The following is a 25,292-nucleotide window of genomic DNA, read 5'->3' on the forward strand; positions in this document are numbered from 1 at the left end:
AGTGGACAGGAGTCAGGGACTTACAGTATCTGTGATCTGCTGAAGAATTCTGGAGCTCCCTGAGGCACCTGGCTCTTATGCTGGCCATACACTGATCAAATTATAGTTGGATTCTGATGATCTGGCCAAAATTCGATCAGTAAGTGACCTTGTCAGTACAATCAGTTGCAGTCATTGTTTGACAACGCCCATGTATTCTGGCAGCTGGTGGCATCAGCTATCAGAACACAATAGTCTTAATGAGAGATTTGTCCATCTGCACTGTTTTTTTTTAATCTATTAGTTTATGGTCAGCTTAAGGGCTCATGCACACTGCAGCTCAAAAAAAAACTGCTTTTGAGCTTTTATTTCTGCCTATAAAAGCTCTAAGAAGCTTGTTCTTTTGTTGTGCTCTTTCTTGCATTTTATATTGAGCTCTTTCAAGCTTTTTCGAGCATAAGCATTTTTTTCACAAACCCTCCTAGATAGTATTTCTTAACCAATGTAAAAAAAAAAAAAAGCTTGAACAAATGTTTTAGAGCGCTTTTGAGCACATTTAAGTGTGTGTGTGTGTGTGTGTGTGTGTGTGTGGGGGGGGGGGGGGGGGGGGGGGGGGGGGATTCTGCCTGTAGGAGCATATGCTTGAAAAATGCCTGAAAAAGCCCTAGTGTGCATGGATACATTGGCTAACTTGGAGGGGAGTTTCTGAGCAGAAAAAAAAGAGCTCAAAAGCCTGTAGGATCTGCTTCTTTGAGCTCCTTTGAGCTGCAGTGTGCATGAGACCCTTAGTGTACAGTGGCAGCAGGCTGCTGGGGCTCAGGGATGATGGATTGATATGCCCAGAGAAGAGTAATTTCTTCAAGTTCTGCAATAAAGGAGACATGGCCTGAAGAGCTTGTAGTGTGTGCATGGGGCAGAGTACTTTACCTGTCCCAATTTAGAATTTTCACATTTCCAAATTTTGAATTTCCGAATTTTTGAATTCCTGAATTTCCAAGGTTTTATTATTATTATTATTTATTATTATTATTATTATTAGATTGTTACATTCCATTCGTTTAGATACGGCATTTGTTATTTCAGATAATTCGTAACTTCGGGTAAATTCGTACTTGTTACATTCACTAACAGCTAAATTTGAAAAGAAATTCCAATACCTATAATTTAATATTTATTAATTTTTGAAATTTAGAATTTACGAAATTCCACAAATTCGGAATTTGGAAATCCAAAAATTCAGATTTTCAAATTTCGGAATTTTGAGTTTCGGAATTTTGAATTTCCGAATTTCAAATTACCACATTTTGAATTTCCGAATTTCGAATTCCTCAGATAATTCGTAACTTCGGGTAAATTCGTACTTGTTACATTCACTAAGCCAAATTTGAAAGGAAATTCCAATACCTATAATTTAATATTTATTATTCATTTATTTTGAAATTTAGAATTTACGAGATTACGAAATCCGAAAATTTGGAATTTGGAAATCCGAAAATTCAGATTTTCAAATTTCTGAATTTTGAGTTTCGGAAGTTTTTATTTTCCGAATTTTCACATTTACAAATTTTTAATTTCCGAATTTTGAATTTCTAAATTTTTTATTTCCAAATTTTTGAATTTCGAATTTCTGAATTTTCAGAATTACCAAATTAACAGAATTTTCACATTTCCGAAATACGAATTTCTGAATTTTCACATTTACGAGTTTTGCATTTCTGAATTTCCGAGGTTTTATTATTATTATTTATTATTATTAGATTGTTACATTCCATTCGTTTAGATACGGCATTAGATATTTCAGATAATTCGTAACTTCAGATAGTGAACGTAACAAGTACGAATTTAACAGCCAAATTTGAAGGAAATTCCACTACCTATAATTTAATATTTATTATTTAGTTATTTACAAAATTTCACATTTACGAATTTCCGAAATCCGAAAATTCCAAAAGTTCAAAATTCAGAAATTCAAAATTTCCAATTTCTGAATTTCGAATTCCTGGGGGTTTCTTGTAATGGCTAGGGGTCATTGTGCACTGATATTTGCCGGCAATTATTAATGGGGGTTATCATTGCTGGCCCTGACAGCTGCTGGGGGTTCAGAATAGACATGGGCACTGACAAAAAATTTGTTCAGCTTTGTTTTATTCGTTTTTTTCTTTTTCGGAACTTCAGGAATCGGAAAATTCGGATTTCTGAATTGTCCAAATTTCTGAAATTGAAAATTCGGAAATTTGACATTTTAAGTTTTGGAAATGTAATACATTTTAAAATTTCGGAATTAACGAATTTGTCAAAATGCATTAAAAAACTAATTCGGAACTAAAGGAATTGCACATGTCTCGTTCAGAACAACATACTCAAAGAGGCGGTGGGAAATTTAGACTTGCAAGTAAGGTGAAGGATAACAAACAAGGTGACCAGCAGGTGGCCCATGTAGCACACAATATTTTTCTTTTAATCACTTGAAGGTGTCCTAATACATTTCAAATGTTGACAACTATGGTGTTCATTTTTACATCCACTGACACCAGTTATAGAATGGATTTTTGTACTCTCTTACCAGTATTGAAATAGATGTTACATACTACTGACCTTTGTACTCTGTTTGCCCCAATGTGTTCTCGCCTGCATTCCTATTACATTGTGAATAGTTTCCTTATAACATTGCAGATTTCATTTTTGAACTAAGGCCGGCCATAGATGGTTGGGATCTCAGCTGGTTCAGCAGGAACCGTTAGCAATAATCCCTTCTTCTCCCAGCAGGGAAAGCTTCTCCTGCCCACCTCCTGGGAGAATACAATGACTCAGTGGGAGGGAATCCCCTGTCAACACTGACATGGTTGCAGGAAAGAAATTTGCTCTGTGTATGGCCTGCATAAGCATTTTTCATTATGTCTGCTTTTAACATAACATTAGGTTCGGGTTGGGCATTCCCAGCACACAGCACATTCCCATAAACACTGTAGCTGCCCCCATCCCATTGGATAATTTTCCCTCACTCTCTGTTCCAGTGACAACTGAAACATTTTGGATTTTCAAACACTTTTTGAAAACTTGCCATACACATTTTAAAATGAATGTTTGTACAAAGATTGGCACAAAAATTCTCAGTACATTTGATGACTTGATGAATGTCATTCGGAAGTACTTCAAAATGTCGTTTGTTGTTAATATTTGGAACGAATGCACTTTACCAAATGTAAACCACATACACTGTAATGCCCCGTACACACGATCAGATTTTCCGACAACAAAACTGGATTTTTTTCCAAAGGATGTTGGCTCAAACTTGTCTTGCACACGGTCACACAAATGTTGGCCCAAAATTCCAAACATGGGAACGTAGTGACGTACGATGAGCCGATAAAAAGGAAGTTGACTAGTCAGTTCAATAGCCTTCTGCTTGATTCTGAGCATGCGTGAACTTTTGTGCGACGGACTTGTGTACACATGATCGGACTTTCTGACAACAAGTTTTGTTGGTGGCAAATTTGACAACCTGCTCTCAAACATTTGTGGGCTGAAATTTCGACAGCAAAATGTTGGATGGAGCATACGCACAGTCAGACTTTTTTTTTTCCCCCGACAACAAGCTCACATTGAACGTTTCCCATTGGAAATTACGATTGTGTGTACGCGGCTTTAGAAATAGGTTGGTAGGAGAAACATTTTCTATCCTGCTCTCTTGAATTTGCTCATCACTGTGGTTTGCTCATCACAATTTGACCCCTTTAATGGTTAGAAAAACAAATCAACATTCTTGAAATGATCAATTCTACTTGTGTTTGGCCAGCTTGAGGACTACATTCATCCCAATAAAACCCCCCAAAAAACAGAGGAGATGAATAGATGGTGTTGGATCCCCAAAGCCTTTCATGTTCCCACATACTGGTGTAAGAGTAGTGGAGATGTTCAGCTAGCAGGTTGGTAGCTTTTCCTAAACCAAAAGGCTTCCAAGGCAACTTTGGACTATGACTGGAGAAAGGTAAAAACTGTAGCACTACAGTGTTACAATCTAAATTGAGTTTATTCCAATAAAGAATTCAAGCAAGAAAAGAGGGGATAGTGCCTAGTGAGCAAGATTCAGGAGAATTAGGGGCTGGTGAGGGAACGTTTTCCCAGTGGTAAGTGGAAGCCTCTCTTGATGATGTGCACTTGAGGCATAGTCACTCCTGTGACATCAGCCTAAATGTTTCAGTATATGTATGTTTGATATCAGACTAGGTCAGTTTAAGATCAGTTTGTGCTTTCCTTTTACTCCTTTACACTAGTAAATGTAAAGGCATCCAATGCATTAAAAAAATGCATAACAAATGCATCACAAAACTGATCTCATACACCGGTGTATACTGGTCCCAGTGTAATCATCCAATGCTCATGCACAGTGTATACTGGTCCCAGTGTAGGCATCCAATGCTCATACACCGGTGTATACTGGTCCCAGTGTAGTCATCCAATGCTCATACACCGGTGTATACTGGTCCCAGTGTAGGCATCCAATGCTCATACACTGATGTATACTGGTCCCAGTGCAGTCATCCAATGCTCATACACCAGTGTATACTGGTCCCAGTGTAGGCATCCAATGCTCATACACCGGTGTATACTGGTCCCAGTGTAGGCATCCAATGTTCATACACCAGTGTATACTGGTCCCAGTGTAGGCACCCAATGCTCATACACCGGTGTATACTGGTCCCAGTGTAGGCATCCAATGCTCATACACCAGTGTATACTGGTCCCAGTGTAGGCATCCAATACTCATACACCAGTGTATACTGGACCCAGTGTAGGCATCCAATACTCATACACCAGTGTATACTGGACCCAGTGTAGGCATCCAATACTCATACACCAGTGTATACTGGTCCCAGTGTAGGCATCCAATACTCATACACCAGTGTATACTGGTCCCAGTGTAGGCATCCAATGCTCATACACCAGTGTATACTGGTCCCAGTGTAGTCATCCAATGCTCATACACCAGTGTAGGCATCCAATGCTCATACACCAGTGTATACTGGTCCCAGTGTAGTCATCCAATGCTCATACACCAGTGTATACTGGTCCCAGTGTAGTCATCCAATGCTCATACACCAGTGTATACTGGTCCCAGTGTAGTCATTAGGAGTGCAATGGATCAAAAAACTCACAGATCGGATCGTTCCTTGGATCAGAGTCACGGATCGGATCATTTTTCGGATCAGCAAATAGTAATTGAATTTGCAAAAACCTGTGAAAATTCCACCATCATATAGTCCCCACTGTAATATCCACAATCTCCCCCACTGTAATATTGGCTGAGTATGGCTGGGTACGGCTGAGCATGGCTGGGTACGGCTGAGCATGGCTGGGTATCGCAGAGTATTGCAGAATATGGCTGGGTACCGCAGAGTATCGCAGAATATGGCTGGGTATCGCAGGGTATGGCTGGGTATCGCAGGGTATGGCTGGGTATCGCAGGGTAAGGCTGGCTATGGCTGGGTATGGCTGGGCATTGGCAGGGTATTGCAGTGTATTGGCTGGGTATGGAGGGATGGCTGTCACAGAGCAGCGCTGTGGGCACTACAGATCCAGCCCACAGCGCTGCTGACACCAATCTCTCCCCTCCACTGTACAGATCAGTACAGAGAGGGAAGGGAGGAACCGGCGTCATGACATGACGCCGGTTTGTTTACAAGTGATCGCTCCATCATTTGACGAAGCGATCACAGTGTAAACGGCTTGGGTGTAGAAAGATGGTCGCCGCTTCGGAGCTAGGCCGAAGCCGCGGCCTTTCCTAAGGCCAAGACAGCGGACTGATCCGCGGATTGCGGCGTGTGCGGATCCGAGCGGGGTGACCCGTTCGGATCACGGATCGGTGACGATCCGTTGCACCCCTAGTAGTCATCCAATGCTCATACACCGGTGTATACTGGTCCCAGTGTAGGCATCCAATGCTCATACACAGGTGTATACTGGTCCCAAAAAATTACACCACAATATTTGCTATGACCTGTTTTTCCTCCTATTCTACTTTATTCCTGACTAGTGCTGGCTTATGGTGACATCATTAATAAGTTCTGGTGGTGGACAGCTAACATAGGGCTGATCAGAAAATAATAAGTGACAGAAAACACAATATACACATTACCAGTTAAAATTTTCCTGGACAAGATTTTGGTTCATGTACTGTAACTCAGACTCCACAAATTTCATCATTGGGATGATGCACTACAGAGTGGAAAAAGAAAGGTGTTACAATAAGGAAAGGCAGGTATTCCGACATACATGAGAAAAGCTAGCTTTAATTTCAAATAGCAGGCAGTTGGGTAAAGTCTACATCTAAGGACTCATTTACACTTGCCCTCTTAAGAGCAATCCATTAGACATGTGCAGAACAAAAAAATTTGTTTAGATTCGTTATTTACATAAATTTGTTTAGTTAAATTTGTTTAATTCATTTTCTGAATTAGTTTTGTTAATATGTATTCAAATTTTCAAATTCAAATCGATTCAAAAAGTTTTTGAATCATTTTTTAAAAGTTTTCGAATTCGAAAAGTTTTTGAATTTCCAAAGAGAATAAAATAGAATAGAAAATAAAGGAATAGAATAGAAAAAATATAATGGAATAAAAAATATAACAGAAAAAATATTAGCATATAATACAGTAAAACAGAACACATAGATATTAAATAAAAGAACAGAATAGAATGGAATGGAACATAATAGAATTAGAAAGGAATAGAATAGAATAAAAAAAATAGCATTAAATAGAAAGAGTATAACCATCTTATGAAATTTAAATAGAATAGAAAAGAATAGAATTAAAAAAACAATAGATAGAATAAAAATAATATAACCATTTTCCAAAATTCAAATAGAATCAATTCGAATCTAACTAGAATAGCGTAGAATAGAGTATATCAGAATAGAAAACAACACAACAGTATAGAAAAAAAATAGAATGAATATTACCATCTTCCTATTCTAATCTATTCTTTTCTAGTCTATTCAAATTCGATTTGATTCGATTCTATTTGATTTTTGGGAAATGGTTATATTCTTTCTATTGCTTTTTTAATTCTATTCTTTTTCGATTTGTTTATTCTATTCTATTATTTTATTTTCTATTCTCTTCTATTCAAATGTATTCTATTTGAAAATTAGAATTTCAGAAGATGGTTATATTATTTCTATTCTGTTGTTTTTTCTCTCTACTATTCTGTTATTTTCTATTCTATTCTAATTAGAATTGCTTCTATTTGAATTTTGGGAAATGGTTATATTCTTTCTATTCTATTGTTATTTTTTATTATTTTCTGTTCTATTCTATTATAGTCTATATTCTATTTTTTTTTTTTTTATTATATTCTTTTACTATGTATTCAAATTTATTCTATTTGAAATTCGAATTTCAGAAGATGGTTATATTCTTTCTAGGTTATTCTATTCTATTTGTTTCTATTATATTCTAGTCTATTCTGTTCTTTTTTCTATTTTATTTTGTTCTGTTTTACTCTATATTATATTCTTATATTTTCTGTTATATTCTTTTCTTTTCTATTCCTGTATTTTCTATTCTATATTATTCTCTTTAGAATTTGAACACTGTTAGAATTTGAACACTATTAGAATTTGAACACTATTAAAATTCAAAAACTATTAACATTTTGAAAATGATTCGAATTTGAAAATGATTTGAATTTGAACACTAGGGTAAAAAATGATCAGCGCAACTTAAAGGGGCGTTCCGGCCAATACATTTTTTTTTTTTTTTTTAAGTCAGCAGCTACAAACACTGTAGCTGCTGACTTTTAATAAGGACATTTACCTGTCCAACGATCCCGCGATGTCGGCCGCCCGGGGGCCGATTCGTCCATCGGATTGGCTGCCGGCGCCTCCATCCTAATGAGGGGAAACAGGCAGTGAAGACTTGCGGCTTCACTGCCCGAGTCGCGCGGCGCTTTGTGAATGGCCCCATTGTTTTCTGGGACACACACATGTCCCAGAAGGCAACGGGGCCGCTCACTGAAGAGGAGGAAGTGCCACAGAATAGGAAGAGGCAGATTAGGAAGGCTGCCTAGCACCAGCATTTCAGGTAAGTGAAAAAAATATATATTTTTAATTTTTTTTATGTTATTAATGCATTTATTTATTTTTTGTCGGGGGTGGCCCTCCACTTTTATAGAATAAATGCATGTTAACTGTGAACAAATGAAAAAATCTCCTATGTAAAATAAACTCCTGTGCAAATTTATGCAATGAAGTGCACTGTGCAAGATGACAATAAGACCCCTTTCACACTAAGGGCGTTGTACAGACGCTATAGCGTTAGAAATAGCGTCTGTAATCCGCCCTCAAACTGCTGCTCCATTCATTCCAGTGTGAAAGCCCGAGAGCTTTCACACTGGAGTGGTGTGCTGTCAGGACCTCAGGAAAAGTCCTGCCAGCAGCTTCTTTGGAGCGGTGTGTTTACCGCTCCTCCACCGCTGCTCCCCATTGAAATCAATGCGGCAGCGCTGAATTACCGCCGGCAAAACGCCCATATTGCAGTGTATTGCGGGTGGTTTTAATCCTTTCTCAGCCGCTATCGGGGTATAAAAGCGCCCCGCTAGCAGGTGAAATGCGCTGCAAATCCGACGGTAAAACACCGCTATTTTTAGATGCTATGGGCAGTGTGAAAGGGGTCTAAATATTGCAACATACAAAATAAACTCCTGTGCAAATAACGCAACGTGCAAATAGCTAATAAATAGATGAACAAACTGCAAATAAGCATGAAGTCCCAGATAGCTCAAATAGATAAAACTATTTAGTATAATAATAGTCCACTGTGTTCACAGGAAACGTGCGTTTATTCCATTAAGTTGCGTTGATCATTTTTTTATCCTACACCAATTTTGTACACTGTATATACTTAAGTCTAGCTGCAATTTTTATTAGATCAGTTCGATTCACTTCATAGCGCGAGCAACTACACTGTTTATTTATTCGAATCTGAACACTATTCGAATTTGAAAACTTTTATTCGAAAACTATTAAAATTTTGAAAACTATTCGAATTTGAACACTATTTGAATACTATTTTGATAAGTATTCAAATTTTGTCTGAATTTTTTTCCCGTTATTTCGGATTTGTTTAAATTTGGTACTATTGTAATTTGGGCATTTGGATATATGCCAATTTCTGAAAAATGAAAATTCATCTGAATTTCAAATTAGAACGAAACTAACCGAACATGTCAATGGTGGATAATTTTCCTGCGCCACAATGCAAAACATTGCAGATGCAACTTATGTATACCTCTATACAACTGCCTGTGCAGCTTGTGGCAGAGGGGATGGTAAAAACACAACTCAACTGAACTCCAGCTGCAAGTGTAAACTAGCCCCTAACAGGCAGACCTTTTCAATACAAAGAGCCTGCAGTCACATCTGGAAGGATGGACTCTGGTTGCTATGGGTTATGGCATCTTACTATTTTCCTGGCTGATTACACAAGATAGAGTCAGATTTACCCTCATCTTTACAATGAATCCATAGAGGCCCGACGTATACTCACATCATTGGGGTCCCGGGAATCGCTGGCTCTTGCTATCGATTGAAGATGTTTGGCAATCCCAGAATCTAGCTGTGATAGGGAGATATCAGAGGATGAGGAGAGAGATAAGGAACAACATTCCATTTGTAGGGAGTGTGGGGGAAAGGATAGGACCTCTTTTAGATATTTAGTGATGTCCCCACTGGGGAGGTTTGACCTTACTTCCTGTCAGGGCAGGACAAAACTTTCTCCAGTGGGGACACAGACTACAACAAACATGCCCATTATGTGGGGCAATCAACACACTAAAAACTATTTGTTTAACCTAAAAAAATGTTTACATTTATACTGGCTTTTCAAAATCTCAAATTCAGTAATTGCAAAGCTAGGTGAAATGTTTAATGCAGCAGAACACTTGGAGTTAAAGCCCAATTGAATAAATTCATTCCAGGTGCATCAAAACAAAAAAGGTAGTTAACCCCTTGTTCACCAAGGTACATTTAGAAACATCTTGGTATTCAAGAGGTTAAAGTTACACTAAAAGAAAATAATAATACACTGGTCTGAGGCTGTGTCCACACTATTGCAAATTGAAAATTCAGACCGAAATTGGACCTGAAACATTGAACAGGGACGCACCGGACCCTTGCTGTGAGCCTCTCCATACGTAAGTGTGAACCCAGACTAAAAGAAAATAATTCTATTCAAGTATATATTATTAACCACTTCCTGCCCAGCCTATAGCAGAATGACGGCCCGGGAAATGGTTCACGTCTTATCCTGACTGGGCGTCATATAACGTCCAGCAGGATAACTGATGGCGCGTGCCTGTGGGGAGGGGGGCGCATATCGTGGCGATCGGTGGTGTGGCCTGTCAGTCTGACACACCGCTACACCGATCTTGGTAGTCTCTGGCGGAGGCTCTTTACCATGTGATCAGCTGACAGCCATGTCCCATCACGGCTGATCATAATGCAAACAGGAAGAGCCATTGATCGGCTTTTCCTCACTCATGTCTGACAAACGTGAGTAGAGGAGAGCCGATCAGCGTCTCTCCTGACAGGGGGGTCTGTGCTTATTGTTTATCAGCACAGCCCTTCCACAGATGCCCACCCAGGAGCGCCAGGATGCTGCCAGACCACAATGGTACCCCAAAAGGTATGTCACCCTGTGCCCAGGCAGATGGCAATTAGTGCCCATCAGCAATTCCTGCCAGTGCCATCAGTGATGCCTATCAGTGCCCAGCAGTACCACCTATCAATGCCACCCATAAGTACCCATCAGTGCAGCCTATTAGTGCCCACCAGTGTCATCCATGAGTGCCCATCTGTGCCGCCTATCAATGCCCATCAGTGTCGCCTATTTATTTATTATTTATTTTATTTATTTCAGGTACTTATAGCACTTTATATATACATTGTACATTTACATCAGTCCCTACCCTCAAAGAGCTTATACTCTAAGGTCCTTAACTCACATTCATACATACTAGGGACAATTTAGACAGAATCCAGTTAAAGCGGTAGTAAACCCGCACATTTTTTTTTTTTTTTTTTTTTAAACCTCCAAAGCAAAAGGCATAATGAGCTAGTATGCACCGCATACTAGCTCATTATGAAATACTTACCTTCGAACAAGGCCCCGACATCTGGCCCGATCCACGCCGAGGGAGCTGACATGCTCCCTCTGCGTTTCTTCCGGGTATCGCGGCTCCGGCGCTGTGAGTGGCCGGAGCCGCGATATCGTCACTCCCGCGCGCGGGAGATTTCATTCCGGCCGGCTGGCCGGCCACTGCCGGATTTTCAAAGCAAAAGGCATAATGAGCTAGTATGCACCGCATACTAGCTCATTATGAAATACTTACCTTCGAACAAGGCCCCGACATCTGGCCCGATCCACGCCGAGGGAGCTGACATGCTCCCTCTGCGTTTCTTCCGGGTATCGCGGCTCCGGCGCTGTGAGTGGCCGGAGCCGCGATATCGTCACTCCCGCGCGCGGGAGATTTCATTCCGGCTGCCGGATTTTCAGGCCGAGAATCCCCTTGTGCGCATGCGCCGCTGCAGTCAGCGGCACATACCGAGGGGAATATCTCCTAAACCGTAAAGGTTTAGGAGATATTTTTTTTACCTACAGGTAAGCCTTATTATAGGCTTTCCTGTAGGTAAAAGTTAAAAAATCGAGTATACAACCACTTTAACCTACAAGCATGTCTTTGGAGTGTGGGAGGAAACTGGAGTACCCACACAGGCACAGGGGGAACATGCAAACTCTAGGCAGGTAGTGTCATGGTTGGGATTCGAACCAGCGACCCTTTTTACTAATAGGCGAAAGTGCCTATCAGTGCCTATCAGTGAAGGAGAAAACTTGCTCATTTACAAAATTTTATAAAAGAAACAAAATAATTTTATTAAATTTTCAGGCTTTTTTTATTTGTTTAGCAAAAAAAAAACGCAGAGGTGATCAAATACCACCAAAAGAAAGCTCTATTTGTGGGAACAAAATGAAAAAATTTAGTTTGGGTACAATGTAGCACGACCACGCAATTGTCATTTAAAAACAGCGACAGCTCTGAAAGCTGAAAATTGGCCTGGGCAGGAAAGGGGGGGGGGGGGGGGGGGTTAAGTGCCTGCTATTGAAGTGGTTAAAGTAACATTAAACCTTTTACTTTTATTAAAATAAGAAACATGTCATACTTATCTGCTCTGCGTAGTGGTTTTGTACAGAGCAGCCCCAATCCACCTCTTCTCGGTTCCCCCACACTCCAGGCTCCACCTCTTTGGTGAGTGCACCATCGAAAGCCGCTTTGCATGGGAATGTGAAGCGAATAATCTTAGTGCATAGAATGCATTAAGATTATTATCATATTATTATTATTATTATTATTATACACGATTTATATAGCGCCAACAGTTTACGCAGTGCTTTACAATGTAGAGGGTGGACAGCACAATTACAGTACAGCTCAATACAGAAGGGACGGGAGGGCTCTGCTCGTTTAGCTTACATTCTAAAGGGAGGAGGTGGGGGTACAAAAGGCCTCACATACATGGCCCCACTGTATGTAAGAACATAGCCAATCTCTCTTGCTTGTTTCTGAGATAGACTATAGCCTATAGGATTTGTAGTGTACATAGAGCAGTGCATATGACAACCACTAGCACACACTGCTTTTTCCAAACAAACAGAAGTGAGGGGAAAAGGAGAAGTTCAGCAGCTCACGGAGGACAATAAAAGCTAGCACTATAAGGATTCAAAATGTTTAAAGTTTCTTAAGAAAGTTTTTGTTCCGCTGTATTTTTTTTCACCTGGCTCCTGGATTCCATGTAAAAGTGATCTGGGCAGCTATAGAGCTACTAAATGCAGCAGGGGCAAAAGGTTTTGCAGCAGATACAGAGCAAAGCATTGCAAACACAGTATGTTACTACATTTGCCTGCTGTCTCTGAAGCTTAAGGGAGGTGGTCAAGAGGCAGCTCAACCATGTGTTTTTAATACCCCTCAACTGCAAAGAGCCCTAATGCAGCTACAGCCTGAATAGAAAAGTCAGTCCATTGCCAGCAACCGCAGAGAGGGACCCTGGATCTCTGTAGGTAAGCAGTGGTCTCACTGCAAACATCAGAAAAGATCATGCTTCCTGCTAATAGTATAAGCCTAGCTCTGGGCATGTTTAGCCTTTGCAAGGAGACCACTGCTTCCACACAGAGAGCAAGGTCCCATACTTCAGCATGCAGGCAGAACACAGGCTTTTCTACAGTTGTGGCTGTTTTTTAAAGAAAACTATGATTTTGAACACCTTTGTTTTGATGCATCTAGAATGTATTTTGCCAATTTATAAGTAACGTTTAATTGGGTTCTAGAATTTTATAGAGGTCTATATATTAGAACACAAAGAAGACAACTGAGGAGGAGAGATGGAAAGAGAGATATGGTTCCCAATGGGGAACAATTGGGAGCTATGCAACAAAACACAAACAATTCAAAGGATGACGATGCCATTTCAGGCTTTTATTATTGTCTATTAGTGACAGCTGCTGCCCACCTTTTTTTGCCATCATAGAGAAAGCAATTGAAGTGAAGTTCCCCCAGGAGAGTAAACAAAAAAACAATTAAAACCTAAAATGGGCTTTTACCTGTGAAAATATATTTTTTTCCCTCCTGGATGCTTCCTCCTCCCTCGCCCCCAGTTGGGGACTATTTTCTAATTTTTAAAAGGTTTCTTACCTGTTTAGTGTTGTACAGCATGTCAGAGAAATAGTGGGAGCTGGACTTGCCAGTATCGGAACGTTTCCATGCGCCTGGGCGGGAGAATAGTGCTCCCGCGCATGCGGGTGCATGATACAGCAGGACAGCGTGGGAGCGTGCGCACTGAAGCCCGCATTAACATTACACCCCCTTGCTGGCCTATAAAAGGCTGACCCCTTGTCTAATTGCTGGTTTGTCTCTCAGCTTCCTGTGTTCCTGCTAACCTGTGTTTATCTGCTATGACATGGATTGACCCTGACCTGCTCTGATCCTCTCCAGTATTTTGACTTTGTTTAAAGGACTCCTCTGCTACCTGCCTTCTGTGTTTGACCCCCAGCTTGTCTAAGGTCTTCTCTACTTACCAGCTCTCTGTGCATGGTTTGTCTAAAGGATTCATCTGCTACCCGCCACCTGTATATGACCCTGGCTTGCACTAAGGACTTGCTTCTGCTGAACTTCTTGTGCCTAACCCCCAGTATCCTCCTAAGACTCAGTCCCAGCCACTATCTATGGGTCTGTTGGGTTAGTATGGTGTCAAGTCCATTCGTGCCCAGCATGTCTACTCTGCGGGAGTCCTCCATTCAAGACCCACCTACCTGCTAGTAACCCATGCCTCTCTGTGCCCTATACCCTCTGTACCACGGTCATGTACCTGGTAGGAGTCTGAAATGACGAGGTCGGCCTCTCTTGTATCTCCAGCCCCAGCCCCACTGGAGGTGGAACAGATGGTAGCTAGGGTCAGGAGGAACACGAGTGCCTGTAGATGTTGCGTGCAGAACTTGCAAGTAGAGTTGCAGGCTTGGAGGTAATGCATCAGGTGAACAACTGGACCCAGGATAGCTGAGATGATGTCAGCCGAAACAGGCACTCGGAGACAGCGTGGAGCCAAGGAGGCAGAAGCAGGGTCACAGGGATAGCCAGGTTCAGCAACAAGCGGGTAGCAAGGTACCAAAGAATAGGCAGAAGCAACGCTAGAAGAAAAGCCGGGAATGGGAACCAGTAGTCAGTGTAATCAGAGTCCAAAGCAGAGTCGAGGGAAGCCAAGATTAGTAATGGGAATCAAGCTGGGTATAAACAGGGTTCAGAGTTTTAGGACACAGCTGAAGACCAGTCAGCACCTTCCAGAAGTCAGAGCATCTTTTAAATAGGCCATCTGGAGCTAATTAATGCTGGGGGCATTGGCGCGCATGGAATTACTTTGTTTCCTGTGATTGTGCACATTAGTGCACATAGGATTTCGACCATTGCCCATAGGCGTGCGCATGCACACCAGTGCGCGCCGGGCGCATCTTAACAGATCTCTTACAACCACCTTCAGGGGTAAAGTGCGCTCAGCTGCAAGGGAAGCCGCTCTCAGCATCTTGGCCTTGGTGAGTATCCTGACAGTACAAACCAGCCAAGTCAGAGGCCGACAGAGCAGGTTCCCCCCCTCGAGGCCCTGGGCCAGCAGGTTACAGCTCTTACACAGGCAGTCCAGAGACTACAAGAGGGCTATTTCCAACTTGAAGGCAGTCTCCAGCATCGGACAGTGTCTCCTGCTCCTGTGGATACAGTTCCGGCATCCCCCAGTAGGGCAACTTCTTCACAGGATCAGCAGCTCCTGCAGTTGTAATGACTCTTCCCGAACCAAGGGTCCCTACACCTGAGCGATTTTCAGGAAACCGGAAGAAGTTCAGGGCATTCAAAAACACTTGTCTGTTATACTTGGCCCTCCAGCCAAAGACGTTTAGTACCAAAACAATAAAAGTGGGGTTCATAATCTCTTTTTTATCCGAAGAACCCCAAGCATGGGCCCATAACCTCTTGGAACAGAAAAGCCTCCTACTAAACTCTGTAGAAACTTTCTTTGAATCCATGGCACAACTGTATGATGACCCCCAGCGCACAGCCACTGCCAAAACCATCTTGCATATTCTTATCCCAAGGGAAAAGGCCAGTGGAACATTACACAGTTGAGTTCCGAAAATGGTCTGCGGATATAGAACAGAATGAGGCTGCTCTCAATTATCAGTACCGTCAGGGCCGTTCGGAAACCCTTAAAGATGAACTAGCACGTGTTGACTCTCCTACCTCCCTGGAAGATTTGATTTAACTGGCCATAAAATTGGACAGACGCTTATGGGCACGGTGCTCTGAATTTTTCCAGCCCCCATGGCCTACCTGGATGCTACCCAGGATCCCTCCAGTTCACCTCCTCCGGTTCCTCCGTCTTCGTCTGAAAATGAACCAATGCATCTGGCTCTGGTCCAGTCTCCACTTACGCCTGATGAAAGACAACGCCGGCGTCAAGCCAACCTATGTCTATACTGTGGAGGAGCAGGCCACTTCTTGCTCAACTGTCCCGTGAGACCCAGTAAGTCGTACCTGCGGTATGCTATGCTTTCAGGTAGCTGGTTCAACCCAGTCTCACCTTGTCCTTCCTGTCTCCCTACAGGTGGCAGGAGAGGAGATCCGGCTACTGGCCATTATTGATTCTGGGACCTGCAGTTGCTTGCTGGATGCATCCCTGGCCCAAAGACTGCACATTCCTCTACAAAATAAAAAGCAAACCCTCCAAATACATCTGGCTGATGGATCTCTACCTTGCTCAGGACACATTACCCAAGAGACTAAACCCACTCTCACCATTAAGCCCCGTACACACGAGCGGACTTTTCGACATCCAAACTCCGACGGACCGAGTCCGTCAGACTATCCAATCGTGTGTGGGCTGCAACGGACTTTAGCTTCGCCAAAGTCTGACGGACTTTAGAAATGAAGCATGCTTCAAATTTTCCCGACGGAACTCCGCCGGACCCGGTCCCCTTCGAAAAATTCGCTCGTGTGTGTGCTACTCCGACGGACTAAAACCGACGCTAGGGCAGCTATTGGCTACTGTCTATGAACTTCCTACGTCGAATCCAGTCGTACGTCATCACGTTCGACTCCGTCGGAGTTTGGTGTGATGGTGTGTGGTCAAGTCCGTTCGGTCGAAAAGTCCGCCAGAACTCCGTCGGAACTCCGGCGGAACTCCTTTGGAGGTCTGTCAGACTTAATCCCTCTCGTGTGTACGGGGCATTACAGATTCCGGCCATCAGGAATTTCTTTGCTTTGACATCATATGCTCACCCATGTTCCCCATCATCTTGGGACTTCCATGGTTACAGGCTCACAATCCCCAGATTAATTGGAGTAAGAAAGAAGTCTCCTTCTCCTCTGCCTACTGGTCCCAACACTGCTTTACTCCAGTTTCCACTAGCACTGCCTCCTGTCTGACCATTCAGCCTACACCTGACCATCCAGCACGTTCCCTTGGTGTACCATGAATTCATGGACATTTTTGACAAAAAGAAAGCCGGCAATTTACCTCCTCATCAGCCTTATGACTACCCCATTGATCTTTTACCAGCTCTGAGATTCCTTTTGGCCGCATATTTCCACTCTTCAAGACTGAGTTGGAAGCCCTTCAGGCCTACATTGATGAAAATTTCGAAAAAGGTTTAATTCTCCCTTCCTCTTCCCCAGCTGAAGCGGATATTTTCTTTGTTGAAAAAAAAGATGGCACTCTAAGACCTTGTGTTGACTATAGAGAACTCAACAAAATTACCATAAAGAACCGCTACCCGCCCCCTTTGATCCCAGAGCTGTTCCAATGTTTCTGAACCGCCCAAATCTTCTCCAAACTTAACCTACGAGGCGCTTACAACCCTATTCGGATACATACGGAAGATGAATGGAAGACAGCTTTCAGGTCAAGGTTTGGACACTTCGAATATCTAGTGATGCCATTCGGGCTGTGCAATGCCCAAGCTACATTTCAGCCTTTGGTGAATGACATTTTTCGAGAATACCTGGATAACTTTGTAATTGTTTACCTTGACAATGTCCTTATCTTTTCCACCACTGTAGCAAGTTCATGTGAAGAAAGTACTCACAATCCTCAGAAAACATGGTCTTTACCTAAAAGGGGAAAAATTTGTTTGAAAAGAAAGTTGTCCAGTTCCTGGGGTTCATCATTTCACTGAGGGGGTCGCAATGGAGACACAGAAGGTGAAATCAATCCAGGAGTGGCCAGCTCCTGTGGATAAAAAGGGGGTCCAGCGGTTCGTGGGCTTCGCCAACTTTTACCACGGGTTTATAAAGGGATTTTTGTCAATCGTTTTAACTATCACTCAATTGACCCGCCGGCAAAATTGGTTCCAGTGGTCTCGAGAAGCTCAGGAAGCCTTCAATAATCTAAAAGATTTGTTCATTTCCGCTCCAATACTACAACACCCAGACTCAGCCTTACCCTATGTGTTAGAAGTGGATGCTTCAGAGTTGGCTACAGGAGCAATTCTGTCCCAAAGACAAGGTCATAAGGCTCTTCTTCACCCTGTGGCTTTTGCCTCCTGGAAGTTAACTCCACCAGAAAGAAACTATGATGTTAGTGACCGTGAGCTGCTTGCCATCAAATTTGCTCTGGAAAAGTGGAGATATCTATTGGAGGGTACGTCTCATCCTATCATGATCTTTACGGTTCATAAGAACCTGGAGTATCTCAGGACAGCAAACCGTCTCAGACCCAAACAAGCTCGCTGGGCATTATTCTTCTCCAGGTTCAACTTTCACATCTCTTACCGACCGGGCTCCAACAATGGAAAGGCAAACGCACTCTCCCGGATGTTCCCTGAAGCCATCCAGACAGCAGAACCTGGTACCATCTTGTCTCCACAAAATGTTGTTTGTCTTATTCAGCCTGACTTGAAGACTGCCATTAAACAGGCCTCCAGCCAATGTTCAGACCCAGAGGTATCTTTTTTTTTAAAAAGCAGGGTGGTGTGCTATGGGCTCAGAACAAAATATGTGTCTCACAATGTAAGGCTCTTGATATTAAAGACTTTTCATGATCACAATTTAGCAGGACATTTTGGGGTAAAAAAAAACTCTTAATTAGTACATTGATCGTTTTGGTGGCCGGGGTGGAGACAGGACTGTAAGAACTAAGTTAGATCTTGTATTGTCTGCCAACACTAAAGCCTGGGGCCTGCTAAGACCGTTACCCATTCCGGAACAACCCTGGAGGGAAGTTTCTATGGACTTTATCATTGACCTGCCTTCCTCTGAAGGGTTTTCCACCATTCTGGTAGTGGTCGATCCCCTTTCAAAAATGGAACACTTCCTGCCCATGGTGGGCATGCCCTCTGCCTTAGACACAGCAAATATATTTATTAAAGAAGTGGTAAGGCTTCATGGAGTACCCAACAACATGTGCAATTCACCTATATATTTTGGAAGGACCTCTGAAAATCTTTTGAGGTATGCCTCTCCTCAGCCTATCACCCTCAAAGTAATGGTCAGAGAGGACAAACCAAACTTTGGAACAATACCGTTGCTGCTTCTGCTCTTGTTCCCAAGACAACTGGACTTCTCCTCTTCCTTGTGCGGAGTTTGCTTACAATAATTCCATAAACACAGCCACCATTCAAACTCCTTTTTGGGCCAATTACGGGTTTCACCCTTCCTTCCTGCCTAATTCTATTCCTGAAGTGTCAGTCCCTGCTGTGCAGGATCAAATAAGTTTTATTCAAACAATTCTTCAACCTTCAAACAAAATTAATCGGCCCCTTCAAGGTAAAAAGAGTGGTGAATCCCGTGGCTTTTGAACTAGCCCTAGCTAGTTCCTACAAGATACACTTTGTTTTTCATACATCTTTGCTGAAACCAGTGGTTCCCAGCCTTTTTCAGGAAGGGAAGAATTGCCACCTCCTCCGGTCAAAATTGAAGGCGAAGATGAGTTTGAGGTGGAGACAATAATGGACTGTAGAAAGAGGGGTGGACAAATCCAGTACCTTATCAAATGGAAGGGGTACCCTCCAGAAGATAATTCTTGGGAAACTTCAAATAACATACACGCCCCACGTTTTCGTACAAGCCTTCCGCGAAAGGTACCTGGAAGTACTGGCCAGGTTGGGCATCCGGAGGCTGCCCCTTGGGGGGGGGGGGACTGTCAGAGAAATTGCAGGAGCCGGACTTGCCAGTATCGGAATCTTCCATGCTCCTGCGCAGCAGAATAGCGCTCAGGCGCATGCGGGAGCGCGATACAGCAGAGCGGTACATGATACAGCGTGACGACGCGGGAGCGTGCGTTCTGAAGTGTGCATTAATGTTACACCCCTTTGCAGGCCTATAAAAGGCTGACCAGCCCCTTGTCTAATTGCTGGTTTGTCTCTCAGCTTCCTGTGTTCCTGTCTCAAGTGCTAACCTGTGTTTACCTGTTGTGACCCGGATTGACCCTGACCTGCTCTGATCCTCTCCATTACTTTCACCTCGGCTTATTTAAAGGACCCCTCTACTACCTGCCTTCTGTGTTTGACCCACGGCTTGTCTAAAGGATTCCTCTGCTACCTGCCTTCTCTATTTGACCCCCAGCCTGTCTAAGGATTTCTCTACTTACCAACACTCTGTGCATGACCCCGGCTTGTCTAAAGGATTCCTCTGCTGACCTGTCTCCTGTGCTTGACCCCTGGCTTGTTTAAAGGACTACTCTACTGGCCTGCTTCCTGTGTATGACTTGCACTGAGGACTTGCTTCTACTGAACTTTCTGTGCCTAACCCCCAGTATTCTCCTATGACTCAGTCCCAGCCACTATCATTGGGTCTGTTGGGTTATAGTCCCGGCCGGATTTTCTACTTCAGTTTGGTGTCAAGTTCATTCCCGCACAGCATCTCTACTCTGCAGGATTCCTCCATTCAAGACCCACCTACCTGCCAGTAACCCGTGCCTCTGTGTGCCCTATAGCCTCTCTATCACCTTCAGGGGTAAAATGTGCAAAAATGGCCACAGGTCTTCAGGACCCAGGGGAGACCCGCAGAACATCTATGCATGAGTTTCCTAACTGTATGCTACACATATCAAAGTAAAAAATACTAGCAATGGTTGCCCATGCACCAAAAACCCCACACACATTCACAGGTCTCTGCCGGGTCCCAAAGACTAGGCATAGACCTTCAGCATGCATTCACACATGCAAGATTTTAAAAGATGGTGATGCAGGAGAGGAATAAAACCAAAACCAGTCAGGGGATTGAAGTTCCCTTTTGACATAAGTGTTTACTCTTCCCAAGTCTTTACAAAACCATAAGAAAACGTTTTAGCTGGAGTTTGCCAATTAGAGAAGGGCTGAACACCAGCCTGTTTGGTGTGCAAAAAAAAAAAAGTCCATACCAGACCCTTCGGGGTAAAGCGTTCACTCAACTCTAATGACAATCAATATAGTGTAAGACTTACTTTTTGGGCAAGCGCCTGAACCACTCCACGGATCTCACGGTCCAGGCAAGCCACAGCACTGTTCAGTTGGTCATGAAGTGTGTGTTGAAACTGTTCTGAGCTTATGATGTCACATGTCCTTTGTTGCAGAGTCTTCCAGTCCAGTTTCTGTGGTAATGACTGCACTATCAACCGCAGTTGTTCAATGTTGTTCACTACCAGGCACAACTAGGAAGGCAAAGAAAGAGTCACACATCAAACAGGAATGAGAAAATGTGAAAAGTAGCATTTCCCAAATCCTCACTCTAACCAAAATATTTTGGTGTCCATCCACCAATATCCCACTTAGTTGCAGTATCAAGGATCTAGCAAACCTTCAGATGTAAAGGCTAAACCTCGTACACACGATCATATTGTTGCCTAAATACTAATAGTACACAATTGTCGGCCAACAAACACAAATGTAGTAAAGTAATACAAGGAATTTCAGCTCTTGAGCACCACCCTTTGGACCCCTTCTGCTAATTTTGTGTTTGGTGAACACTGATTCCATGTTGCGTGTTTGTACTTTCGACTTTTGTGTGACAGATTTGTGTACTGACCATACAAAAATCTGACACACTGAAAACTTACTAGCATGTCATCCAACATTTGTATTCAGAAAGTTGGACAACAATTGTCAAAAGGAGCATACTAACGGTCAGATTTTAGGCCAGCAGTCTGTCAACAGACAATCCCCTGCCAACAATCTGATCGTGCGTACAAGGCTTTAGTTATGTGCTTTGTAGATTAAGTTTATGTACAGGAGTTTGTGTTTTTGTTTCAAGAATTTCACCTTAATTTAGACAGTAAGGGAGCATTGAGTGTACACTGCCTGCTGGATATGACAAGTGGAAGTCTTAAAGCTGAACTCCAGGCTGATTAAATAACACAATTTAAGTAATGTATGTATTTATTAAAATCCTCTAATATATGTACCTAAATCTGCCTTTGTATCAGGTTCATGTAAATCCATGTACAAGAAGAGAGGGAGCAGCAAAATTAACGACTAGTACAAGCAAGAGATGTGCTGCACCAGGTGAGATAATTAGGTGTATTGGATTCTATGCAAGGGTGCTAAAAAGGTGAATTTAGCCTTTAAATAATCCTTCCTCACACCTGTGCGGGTGTGGGCATTGTCAATAGAGCCACCCCCTGTCCTAATTTTTTTGTTTAAAAACACTAGCATTAAAGTCACCATTAGGCATTGACCATGCATATATACAAACACAAAATTAACCAGTCAGGCACTACTGGATTTCACAAGGCTGTCAGTCAATACCTCACCAATATGGAGACCATTCTTCACTATCCATTCTAAAAGCTTGGGGGTTGTCAATGACCAAACTACCTTGCCTAACTGCAGTAAAAAGTGAGGTCATAGACCAGGAAAAGACCCATAGGCATGAGATATTCCTTTCAATCTGGTCTCCTTTGGTCAGATCAATGATGACCCATTGTGTATGGGGCGGTACATAAAGCAATCAAGCATGTTAGAATGCCTTTTTCAATTGCAGTTATGTTCCTTGGAGCAGATACTGTACTGACTTTGCTTCCCCACTTGATTGCCATAAACATGAAACTATAGCACTCCAACTTTGATGGAAATGTCTCAGAGAAGACATCAGAAGACAGACTGTAGGCAGGCGGAGTTGGGTCAGGTCCCTTTTAAGGTCTGCTCATTCTATTTTTCGAGCTTTATGGGAGTCCCTATTTAAGATGGATGGTTCTGGGTTCCTGGGTCTTCTGCCTTTGAAAAGCTAATGGCCTGTACACACGACCGGACTTTGACGGACTCAATTCCGTCTGACTTTTCGATGGGCTTTCAACGGACTTCCGTTGAATCGGACTTGTCTACACACAATCATACCAAAGGCCAACGGATTCAACCGTGATGACGTAAGACCGGACTAGAATAAGGAAGTTCATAGCCAGTAGCCAATAGTTGCCCTAGCGTCGGTTTTTATCTGTCAGACTAGCATACAGACGAACGTATTTTACGACCGGACTCAATCTGTCAGAAAGATTTGAAACATGTTCTAAATCTAAAGTCCATCTGATTTTTCGACAGCAAAGGTCCGATGAAGCCCACACATGGTCAAATTGTCAGATGGATTAGTTCCGTCTGACCTTTTCTGTTGAAAAGTCTGGCCGTGCATGCTGCATTAGGAAATGAAAGTTCTTCTGGAGGTGCTTCTTGCTCTCTCTGTTGGGTTCATTACGGGTAGTGTGGTGTTTCATCAATAGAGTATAGAAGGAGGGCTATACATCATCCGGGTGAGCCACAAAAAAAACCCCTTGCCTCCTGATTGCTATAATACTTCTCAATTCAAACCATAATTTGGACTTTAACATCACCATGATCTGGACTGTTATGCTTTACCTCTAAATCAAGCAAGTAAGAAGTTATTTACAACTACGTGCCTCTGTGTGAATATCTAAGCGTAAGAAGGGCCTATTATTACAGCCGTTGCCTGGATGGGGAAACGAGAAGTGAGTGTTGGTGCAGAACTCGCTGCTGGGTCCTGGAATTGGATTTGATATGTGCGTATTCCTGGAAGTGAGGAAGTTAATTATATACAGTTAGGAGGATGGCAACAATAGGCCTCAGGCCACCAACCATGTACAGTGTGGTCTGAGAACCTTAAGGTCCCTGGAACCTGTACATTTGGTGTAGTCCAGCTGCTTGCAGTGGCTACATGCACGGCACCCTGGGTACTGCCCACAAGTACAATTGTGTAAGCATGCCCAGTTGTACTGTACCACTTATGCTCAGCTTTAGTTGCGCACTCTAATTAGGGTCACCTGTGCAAAAGAAAAAACAAATCAGTGTCAAACCTTGTTTGCAGCCTGTCCAGCATCCCTTTTGTCTGACAACTCCTCGGCTCTCCGCTTTATCATTGCGCAGTATGTAATAGCGATACGGCACATATCCTAGAAAAATCAGTTTAAATTACATAAGTCCATCTTTTTAGGGACATTTTTCTTTAGGAATTATTTTACATTCTATGAAACTAATTGGCATAAAATACATGACACGATCTATAACACAAAAAAATAAGAAAAAAGAAAGCTGAGATATGTTGAAGATGAAGTACAATTTGCTATGGACCATGGATGTTATCATATTGCATCTAATGTCCTATAAAATGTGAAACCATAGAACACAGGCCTGAATTAACATTGTACATTGTAGGCCTGTGCCCCCAGGCAGAAGAGGCAAAGAGACAATGTTACCCTGTGTGGTTATCAGCCACACACTTCCATAGAATTCCAGTTTTTTATTATCACTTTAAATCATTAATTTGGGCCAAGCTGGGTCAAGCAAACTATTTCTGTTCCAGAATGTGCTGTAATGTACTGTTGTAGTATTAACTATATACAATAAGCAGCGCTGTGTTCTGGCAGCAGTATGGGTGACTTTCATTTTGATACCAGAATTAAACAGGGTCAGGGTGAGTACTTTTCCACCACTCAGGAGAAGCCTTGTATTTTTATCAGTGAAAACAAGGCTTCCTGTGATTTGGCAGAGGTGGAAAGGTGAGCAGATAGCATCATGATTTTCACCTCAGCCAATTAGAGAAAGCCTTGTATTCACAGATAAAGGCTTTTATGAATGGTAGAGAAGCACTTAGCCCAGGACACTTTCACTACCTTCCTGTCAGGCCAGTTTTCGGTTTTCAGAGCTGGCACACATTGAAACTATGGTATATATTTGAAAATTGATCAATCCTGATGTACTGTAGGGCCTATCTCATTTATTGAGGCTTAAAATGCCAGGGCAGCAGAAATACCTCCAAATAACCTTTTTTTTTGTTGTTGTTGGAAAGTAGACTCAATGAATTATATCCCCTGTATGTCCACCTATCGTCACCCATTCAAGTGAAAGGGAATGCTTTTATGGGGTCCAAGGGGTTAAAGCAGGTGGTAAGGAGGCGACACAATGCCACCTCACTGCCTGTCAGATGCTGTCTGAAGAGTGATCTGAACACAGATGGCTCTTCAGAGAGCATCGCACTTGTGAACAAGTCCTTATGGTGAGACTGTGACTGGGGTGGTGGTGATCAGGGACACTGGTACTGGTGTGGCAGTGATCAGGGACACTGGGACTGGTGTGGCGGTGATCAGTGACACTGGGACTGGTGTGGTGGTGATCAGTGACACTGGGACTGGTGTGGTGGTGATCAGTGACACTGGGACTGGTGTGGTGGTGATCAGTGACACTGGGACTGGTGTGGTGGTGATCAGTGACACTGGGAATGGTGTGGTGGTAATCAGG

At 42.7% G+C, this 25,292-nt stretch overlaps 1 protein-coding gene across 2 annotated transcripts in view; it reads right to left on the bottom strand.

Annotated features, from left to right (window-relative positions):
- The window catches only part of UNC13D (unc-13 homolog D), a 297,875-nt gene that overhangs the window by 71,445 nt on the left and 201,138 nt on the right, over positions 1 to 25,292 (bottom strand). For both annotated transcript variants that reach the window (XM_077459688.1, XM_077459687.1), the window contains 4 exons: positions 23,852 to 23,947; positions 20,996 to 21,202; positions 9,528 to 9,596; positions 6,116 to 6,195 (listed from right to left, as the gene is read on the bottom strand). In XM_077459688.1, coding sequence (XP_077315814.1) covers positions 6,116 to 6,195; positions 9,528 to 9,596; positions 20,996 to 21,202; positions 23,852 to 23,947 — 452 coding nt within the window. The remainder of the gene's footprint in view (positions 1 to 6,115; positions 6,196 to 9,527; positions 9,597 to 20,995; positions 21,203 to 23,851; positions 23,948 to 25,292) is intronic.

This window comes from Lithobates pipiens, unplaced genomic scaffold (genome assembly GCF_037356315.1).
Source record: "Lithobates pipiens isolate NorthernLeopardFrog02 unplaced genomic scaffold, aLitPip1_a1.2 Scaffold_28, whole genome shotgun sequence".
NCBI classification, from domain to species: Eukaryota; Metazoa; Chordata; class Amphibia; order Anura; family Ranidae; genus Lithobates; species Lithobates pipiens.